The sequence below is a fragment of the Nomascus leucogenys genome, chromosome 14 (assembly GCF_006542625.1).
Source record: "Nomascus leucogenys isolate Asia chromosome 14, Asia_NLE_v1, whole genome shotgun sequence".
NCBI classification, from domain to species: domain Eukaryota; kingdom Metazoa; phylum Chordata; class Mammalia; order Primates; family Hylobatidae; genus Nomascus; species Nomascus leucogenys.
The window spans coordinates 43,679,356-43,688,719 of record NC_044394.1 but is presented as its reverse complement, the minus strand read 5'-3'; the positions used below and the strand labels follow the sequence as shown (position 1 = coordinate 43,688,719).

At 55.7% G+C, this 9,364-nt stretch overlaps 1 protein-coding gene across 1 annotated transcript; it reads right to left on the bottom strand.

Moving 5' to 3' along the window:
• Nucleotides 1–3,559: 3,559 nt before the first annotated feature.
• On the bottom strand, nt 3,560–7,764 carry LOC100603411 (probable G-protein coupled receptor 142). Its single transcript, XM_030827420.1, is given in 4 exon segments — nt 3,560–4,662; nt 4,665–4,772; nt 5,825–5,983; nt 6,879–7,764. Coding segments are annotated over 4 exon segments (1,122 nt in total). The 5' UTR covers nt 6,973–7,764; the 3' UTR covers nt 3,560–3,901.
• Nucleotides 7,765–9,364: the final 1,600 nt, after the last annotated feature.

Here is a 9,364-nt window from a genome sequence, read left to right as displayed (position 1 = left end):
GGAGGCTGAGGCAGGAGAATCGCTTGAACCAGGAAGGAGGAGGTTGCAGTGAGCCAAGATCGCACCATTGCACTCCAGCCTGGGTGACAAGAGCAAAACTCCACCTCAAAAAAAAGAAAAAGAAAAAAGAAACAGATGAGAGAGATATGACTCTGATACTAGAACAGAGGAGGAGCCTGCCGAACGTGTGCCAGCACACGTGTGCACGAGTGCACACACACACCAGCTCGCAGACATAGTCTGTGCTCTTTGGGAAGGAGGGTGGGGGTTACAGGACACTTCCACGTGACAAAACAGCAATCATCCTATGTCCCCTGAGTGCATGAAAATGTCTCTCTTTGCACACCAGCACACAGCCACATCTTCCTTGCTGGGGTTCTCTGTGATGACTGTGAAAAAGCATTTGCCAGGGCTGTCTTGATGGTACACGGCACTCCTCTCCTGACCTCAGGTGGTCCACCCGCCTCAGCCTCCCAAAGAGCTGGGATTACAGGCGTGAGCCACCGCGCCTGACCACCTAATGCATTTTATTAGGAAAATGTGATATTGGTTGTCAAATCTGATAAGCCCAGCACTAGAAAGTTCTAAGCAATGCAAAAGATCCCCGAGAGTGGTCTGCCTCTAATCTTCTACATCTGAGAGCACCTGCAAGGTGTGGGATGGAACAGACAATGGACCAGGAACCAGGAGACTTGGGTTTGAGTCTCAGTGTTGCTCTTGACCAGCTTTGGGCTAGGGGCATACCATTTAATCTCTCTATGCCTCAATTTCCTAAGTTTGTAAAACAGTTACAATACTCCGTATGCAGGGTTGTTTGAAAACACTGATATTGCCCCAGCCTGTTGGTACAAGTGAGGTTACAGCAATATTAACACCGGGGTTATGGTGGCTCAATGCAAAATTGTCTCAACCAGCCTGGCCAACATGGTGGAACCCCGTCTCTACTAAAAACACAAAAATTAGCGGGCGCGGTGGCTCACGCTGTATCCAGCACTTTGGAGGCGAGGCGGATAAAGTCACGAGATCGAACCACGGAAACCCGTCTCTACAAAAAAAAAAAATAGCGGGTGGTGGCGGGCGCCTGTAGTCCCAGCTACTCGGGAGGCTGAGGCAGGAGAATGGGGAACCCGGGAGGCGGAGTTGCAGTGAGCCGAGATTGCGCCACGCACTCCAGCCTGGTGAAAGACAAACTGTCTCAAAAAAAAAAAAAAAAAAAAAAAAAAAAAAATTAGCTGGATGTGGTGGTGGGCAGCTGTAGTCCCAGCTACTCGGGAGGCTGAGGCAGGAGAATCACTTGAGCCCGGGAGGCGGAGGTTGCAGTGAGCTGAGATGGCACCAATGCACTCCAGCCTGAGCGACTGGGTGTCAACAAAACAAAACAAAACAAAACTGTGTCTTGAAAGAGCTTCCCCAGCAGTTTCTGGAAGTTCCTGGTTTCACTGGTGCTCAGAGACAGGTGAGCTAATCTTGTAGCTGGCCTCCTGGAAGACAGCCCCCCAGCCAGCTGAGGAAGGCATCCTGCCTCTGGCCTAGACCCAGCTGCTGTTGCCATCCATGGAGACACAGATGCTCTTCCCTGATACTGGGTTCTCTCCTGCAGGGTCCCTGCAGGTTGTTCCATTTAGTTCTTCATCCATGGAACTTTGTGCTTTCTTCCCGTGCCTGCTTCTGTAGGGCAGGCTCAGGCTGGGCCGGGGCCAACATTATCTGGTCCTCCGGTGGGCCTTCTCCCTCCCTGGGTACCTGCATTTGCATCCCCCTCCTCCTTAAGCAAAGAATAAAGCACAGGTGCATCAACCCTGCCTGGGGACACATCTGTGTGTGCACACAGAGGTGTAGGCTGCGGGGGTCCTCCATCCTCAACACCTGCTCAGGGTCAGTGTGCACCACCCTGGAGCAGAAGTGTTGGGCTTACAGGTCCTCAATCCTTTCTCTGAACTCGGCACCACGTGTGTCTTGGAATTCAGAATACATCAGAGCAGAGGAAGGTGCTGTGTGGATCTAGTGGTGCGCGTTCCATCACGATTCCGTGGGGTGTGGACAGTAGTGCATGATCACTCCACTAACAGTCCCAGATGGGGCTGACAGGACTCACAATCACAGGACAACATCGGGACCAGAAATCAGCTCACATCGGGTCACGCTGTGCCGCTAAATGTGTTTGTGGCAAATTTTGGAAACGTTTTGGTTTTCAGAGCTTTTTGGAGTTGAGAATCATGGCTAATGCATTGGAAACCCACATTATCCTCTTTCTGGGTTAGCTGAACCTCCCTGTCTGGACATCCCTGCTCTGGGGAGAAGCAGAGAGGCAAAGTGGAAAGCCAAGCATTGATTCTGCATTGACCATGTGCTGTGTGCACAAACAGCTCTTTCACTGATGTCATCCCACTAAGACGGTGGGGGCAGGTCTGAACCTCCCATTCAGGACAAAGGTCAGCTCAGCCTGACCAGGGAGCAGAAAGTGGTCCTAGCTCAGCTGCTAATGTGTTTACCAACAGCCTGGAGCAGGTGGGAGTTCCATCTGCTAATCTCTCCCAGCTGCCTCTCCAGGATGGTGGTGCTGAGAGGAGAGAGAGATCCTGGAGAGGCTCCCTGGAGAGGCTGAGGGTGGGGAGCAGAGCTCCTCATGGCTCTGATGGGCTCTGCCAACTCTCGCCTCCCAGTGGTGGAGGAAAAGACCTTTCCCCAAGGGGCGTGGGCTCGGGGGGCTCAGCAGAAGCTCAGGGTCATCTCCAGCTAGGTCCTCCTTTCCTGTTCTCCCAGTACCCTGGGTTAAGAGACCATTTTCTTTCTCCTCACTGGCAACAACAAAAACTATAGCCCCAGTGCTGGTTCTGGGCCCATGAACCTTTACTGGCTTAGGGCAGGGAGTAATGTGGAATCAAACCAGGGTGTTTGAGACCTAAGGGGCTGTGTCTTCTGTGGGCCTGGGCTCCTTACATCTGATTTAAGATCACGCCTTTCTGGCTGGCTCTGGGGGCTTTTATCCCCCAAGCAGCCCCCTCCCATGGCTCAGCTCAACTTCTTTGTTTCCCCAGCCTAAGAAATGCCTTCAGTCCTGAAAATATCTTCCTTTTCAAACTCTGGCATTGCCACTAGGAGCTGGAGAGGTGATCCATTCAGGGAATGAGAGGCAGGCACCAGGAAACGGGGGTGGGCTGGAGACAATTCGCATCCATCCATCCATCCGTCCATCCATCCATCCATCCATCCGTGCATCCATCTATCCATCCATCTGTCCATTTTTCTTTCTTTCTTTTTTTTTTCCTTTTTTTTTTTTTTTTTTTTTGAGACGGAGTCTCCCTCTGTCGCCCAGGCTGGAGTGCAGTGGCGGGATCTTGGCTCACTGCAAGCTCCGCCTTCCAGGTTCACACCATTCTCCTGCCTCAGCTTCCCGAGTAGCTGGGACTACAGGCACCCGCCGCAGCGCCCAGCTAATTTTTTGTATTTTTAGTAGAGACGGGGTTTCACCGTGGTCTCGATCTCCTGACCTCGTGATCCACCCGCCTGGGCCTCCCAAAGTGCTGGGATTACAGGCGTAAGCCACCACACCCGGCCTCCATCTGTCCATTTTTCTATCCATTCAACCAACATTAATCTGGCATTCATGATGAGCCAGGCAAAATGCCCCCCCACAAAGGAATACCCACAGCACTGATGCTATTAGCCTGTGCCTGGCAGTGCCCTTTCACCTTCCCAGGAAATAGGGATTGCTGGTGAAGCAAACGTAAGAGTTGGCTAAGTTGTCCTCCTCTCTACCTGGGAGCCACACCCAAAGGAGGAGCCTCCACCCCCACCCAAGGAAAGCAAGCTGTTGATAAACGTTTTTTGGGCACAACCTCAAAGGCCCCAGTACATGTGGCCATGAGACACCCTGAGCTCCCCAGCTGGGCCCCCTCCTCTACACTTCTGCCCCTTTGGGGAGTCCCGGAGGCTCCATCACAGGCTTCGCCGCCATGCCCTTTGGCTGTGATGCCAAAGTGCAGGGCAGGTAGGCATCGTGGATGACCTGTCGGACAGCGGCCCGGAAAGTCTTGCTGACAAGGCAGTAGAGGCTGAAGTTGGCTGCCGTGTGGAGCATGGCCACCATGTTGGCCACATCCAAGGCCAGGTGGACCCTCCAGTCCCGGTGGACAGGGGCCAGGTACATGTGGTAGAGCATGACGAACACCCGGGGCGCCCACAGGAGGGTGAACAGTGTGGTGATGCCCAGGAGGATGGCTGTGCTCTTGCCCACCCGGGGCTGCAGCCCACTCTGGCCCCTCCTCCATAGCCGGTGGATGATGGCAGAGTTGGTGACCAGGAACATGCCACAAGGGATGAAATAGACAGTGAGACAATGAGCCCACCTGAGGACCTCGTCCAGTGTGCTGGGTGAGTCAGTGTCTCTCCACACGCCCAACCACCAGTAGAAGGGGATGCCGGTCAACAGGGCAGCACTCAGGACAGCAGCAATGGCCTGGCGGGTCCGGCCTGGGGACGAGGTGGCCCGATGGTGCAGGGGGTGGCACAGGGCAGTGTAGCAGTCAACCGTGAGCAGGATGGTGATCCAGACTGAGGCGGGGTTGGCAGCAAACTCCAGGATGTTGGCCAGGCGCACCACAGCCTGGGGCACCTGGCGGGCCAGCACGGCTCCCTGCAGGAGGAAGCCTGCGAACACATGACCACCTGGATGATGATATCCGAGGCTGTGAGTGCCAGAAGGTAGTAGTAGGAGGGCTTCCTGGTCCTGGTGGCAAGGCGCGCCAGGGCCACTGCAGTCAGGAGGCTGACTGATGGCAGCCAAGGTGAGGGAGGGGAGAGGCATCAGAGGAGAGCTCAGACTCTGCTTTCCAAGGTGTCGCCAACACCCTTACCCATCTGCATGTGCAGAGGCTGAGCTGGCTTCTCTTTTTTCTCCTTCCAGATCCTTCTGAAACCCCACTTTGCCCAGAAGGCAACCCAGGCCAGCTCTGCCCTGTCCATCAACTGCTGGCCACTGACTGTACCGCTGTTACACACAGGTAAGTGCACATGGCAGTGTGTCCTCAGAAGCCACCTGTCCTGGCCAGGCGTGGTGGCTCACACCTGTAATCCAGCACTTTGGGAGGCCAAGGCAAGCAGATCACCTGAGGTCAGGAGTTTGAGATCGGCCTGACCAACATGGAGAAACCCCATCTCTATTAAAAAATACAAAAAGTAGCCAGGCATGGTGGTGCATACCTGTAATCCCAGCTCCTTGGGAGGCTGAGGCAGGAGAATTGCTTGAACCTGGGAAGTGGAGGCTGCAGTGAGCAGAGATCACACCACTGCACTCCAGCCTGGGTGACAGAGCAAGACTCCATCTCAAAAAAAAAAAAAAAAAGCCACCTGTCCTATGGCATTGTCCACCAAGTCCTTTTTAGGTTTTCTGTGTCCTCCAGAATGGAAGCGTCCCTAGACACAGGCATGGGTTTAGCTACTGGACTTGGGGAAACCCCCAGGGCCAAGACCACTCGCCCTTCCCATATCCACACACCCACCTCTGCCTCAAGCTCTGCTCTCTGATGGCGTGGGCAGCATGGGGAGCTTTGTAATGAGCTGAGCCAGCTCCTATGTGAATTTTATTATCTTAAGAGAGTGCTCACTACTGGGGAAAACTTGGGTTTAGCTGTGAGCACCCCCAATCCTAGCCCCTTACTTTTATTCCCCTCCAGTGACCCAGAACACCCTGACAATGGCAAGGAAAGACCAGGGGTCTATGATCCAGGGCCTCAGGGGTCAAACACAGAGGACTGGCACCCATTGAAGGAGCATCCCCATTTCTGGCCAAGCCCAAGTCCCCAGACCCCAGCTCGCCACTCACCAGGCAGCCCCAGGCCCAGCAGGACACTGTAGTAGATGACAGGGATGACGCCAGCCACACACGGGGACCTGTCTGCGATCTCTGGCCAGTGGCTTTCAAACTCCTGACTCAGCCCACTGACGTTGGGTGTGGGCAGCAGGGTCACTTGTGGTTGGCCAGCTAGAAGGTGCGGACGGGCAGAGTCAGAGCCTCTGGTCTGTTTCTAACCTGGCTGGGCGCCGCCCCGCCCTGACCTGGGGTCTTTCTAGTCACCCTGCTCTGTGCAGACCCTCTAGTCAGACCCAGCTGAGTGCACTGTCTGTTGCTGTGAGAATTCTTGCCAAGACCACCCTCGCCCCCACCCCATCTCACCCCACTCCCTCAGTGGCCTGGCTCCCCCACTGATGGGGAGTCCCTGGCAGTGCGGCCTGCTGCCATAGAGACCATTGCTCCCCATGGGTCCTCACCCAGCCTAGCAGGGGCTCTGAAACAGGATCACGGGGGCACTTGTCGAGGTGCAGGCTCCTGGGCCTCCTCCGGGTAGGCTGAGCCAGAGGGTCTGAAGCAGGGTTGCAGCAGCCATGCTTGTAATCAGCAACCTGGGCGATTCCAACCCAGGTGACGCCAGCCACACACAGGGACCTCTCTAGGAGGTCCACAGCGGAGGCCCCAGGTCTGCCCAGCTCCACTCAACAGCTGCCCCCCTCTAAGGAGAGGCTATTGGTAGGGCCCCCTCTTTTCTAAACTAAAGATTCCCTCTTCAGAGGTGAGCACCACTAAAGCTGGAATGGCCCAAGTCCACAGATGGGGAAACTGAGTCCACAGGGGTAAGGTGGCTGGTCTAGGATGAGCACCGTCCACTCTGGCCCCTGTTCCCCTGAAGCCACACTGCGCGTCTCTTTCAGGCTGAACTCCAGCTTTGCGTTTCCTGCTGAGGCCGGGGGGCTCACTGCTCACTCGCTCTCAGCTTTGGCCCCTACTCCACCCTCTAGGTCTCTAACCTGCCTCCTGTTCCCTCCTGCCTTTCCACCTTATTGCCCCCAGCAATAAGGGTCAGCACTTCAGGATGCCTTACCTGTCTCTCGTCCCTCAAGCCCCATGCTCTGGGGCCCTGAGTCCTGGGTCACCTGTGGCTTTTTCTGAGGGTCCCCGCAGCTCCCTGTCAGCATCGCCAGCTGTACCTCTCACCCCTTGGCTCTCCAAGTGGTTGTTTGCCCCGGGATCCTTCCCGAGACACTGAGCCTGTTAGTGCAGGGGGGTGGGGCGGGGGAAGGAAGAGGAAGGAATCAGTGGGCGGAGGCACGGGGGAAAGAGCTAGAGTAGACGCTAGTGGAGCAAACCAGGGTCCTCTAAGGCGCACAGGCAGGGGAAGGGGTCGGGCTGGGCAGGGGCTTCAGCTACAGGAGAGATGAGCTGAGGGTGGCATGGGGTTCACAGGTATGTCTATGCCTGGGGGAGCAGGAAGTGAGGTGAAGAGGCAGGATGGCAGGATGAGGGTTCTGGGGGGCTGCCTCCCACCCCGGGGCACTCTGTGAGCTGGCCTGGGTTCAGCTGGGGTCAAACCTGCGGCTGAGGACTTTGGGGACAGGCAGAAGGACTCAGGATGCTGACTCTATGAGCATCCAGACTGAGAGGGAAGAGAGTAGGGCACCTCTGTGAGGAGTTGGGGGAGTCGTGCCAGGTAGGAGGGGTAAGGCTGCCACAGACAGGGCTATGATCCCAAGAGGCCCAGGGGACCAGGTGTACAGGGTCAGTCCTGCGGTGGCCATGGTGGGGGAGGTGGAGGCTGCCCCCAGGGGCAGGATGGCAGGCAGCCTTGCACAGGGTGGGGCATCCTCTGGGAGCAGCCGGACCAGGCTGCCTGCAGCCGGTGCTGGGAAACCACAGTCCTGCAAGCTGTTGTTTTCCTGGCCCTGGCGAAATGGACCATCCCTCAAGAATATCAATCCCTGGCAAATAAACACCAGCCGTTGCTGGTGAGCACTCAGAAGAGGCCAGAATCTGCAGCTCTGGCTCCCCTGCCCTAGAGGAAGAGTCACCAGAGCCGCCCACAAGCAGGCACCCGGGACATGGATGCCCAGTGGACTGCCTCGGGAGGAGAGCTCAGGCCCCCCTGGCATCACTTCCCACGGCCTGTCCTCCGGAAATGCAGCAAAAAATATGGCAGGAAATATAGGGAGCTTCCCAGCTCTGGGGGTTAGATCTCACATCAGAGCCTGGAACTCCCCTTCCCAACACCCCCTCGGATACTCACAGCGCAGGCCCTGCTGCCCCCTGGTGGCCACATCCTGACCCTGCAAGCCTGAAAGTCCCACGGTTTGGCCAGGCCTCCTGGGTGGCACAGTGGGACTGGAGACGGAGCTGCCCGCTCAGGACAGGTCCTCTGGTGGAGTGCTGGGACCCCAGCCCAAGAAAGTGCAAGTAGCACAGATGACGCCCCAGGCCACCACCTCCTTGCAGCAGGAGGCTAGGGGTGAGAGAAGGCAGACCCTCTCTTCAAGGAGCTGCCATGGGTGAGGGGCAAGGAGGGTCCCTGCCAACATTTACCGAGTGCCTACCCTGTCCCTACACTTTGTTTTTCAAATTTTATGTATAGATATAGACAGAGTTTTGGGTCTCGCCGTGTTGCCGAGGCTGGTCTGGAACTCCAGGCTTCAAGTGGTCCTTCTGCCTTGGCCTCTCAAAGAGCTGGGATTACAGGTGTGAGTCACCATGCCAAGCCCACTTTGTTTCTTTGAGGGACCTACACTTGATTGGAAACCTTAAATATTCTTCAGACAGAACACAATGGTTTCAACCAAGGCTCTCACACAGGCTACACAGAAAACTAGAGCTCCCTGGATTCAGAGCAAGGAGAGAGAGAGATGGAGGAGGGCGACTAAGTTTGCTAAAATGATGCCCCATGCACGTCCTTCTGGCAACTTAGAATCCCACCCCATAGAAGCCCTGTTCTGGGAGATGGCTGGATTCACCTGGCGGAAACTGCTGGAGTCCTTGGATGGTTTTATTCGGAGGTCCCAGCTTCCCCGTGTGACCTGTGGAGACCTCAGCCACCTGGAATGGCTGAGACAAGAATGCTGGCTTTTCTGTGCATGGGACACCATTGATTTGTCTTCCTCAGTATATGCTTCTGTACCCAGGACAGCAGTGATGTCCTGCAGGGAAGTGGGGTCCCACTAGATCTTTTGCATCCATGGGCAACATCATCATAGTCATTGCTAACAACGCTGGGATCCATGGTTCAAGAGGTGGAGCCTGGAGATGTTCAGCTCAGTGGCAGCAGCAGACAGGACAGGGCAGCCATATCATCAGCCAGCACACAGCCTGTACAGAGGTGAGAGGCCCCTTCTTGGTGGTGGCGATTCTTTCCTACATGGTGTGGTGTCAGTGACCAGGGCAGGCTGCTAGCCCATGGTGGAAGGGATTCTATCCACTAAGGCAGACACCTCTGAGCCAGCCTGGACAAAGTGAAAGATGTTATGAAGACCCAGCCGCACACCTTGACTTTTTCTTTTCTTTTTTTTTTTTTTTTTTTTTTTTGAGATGGAGTCTCGCTCTGTC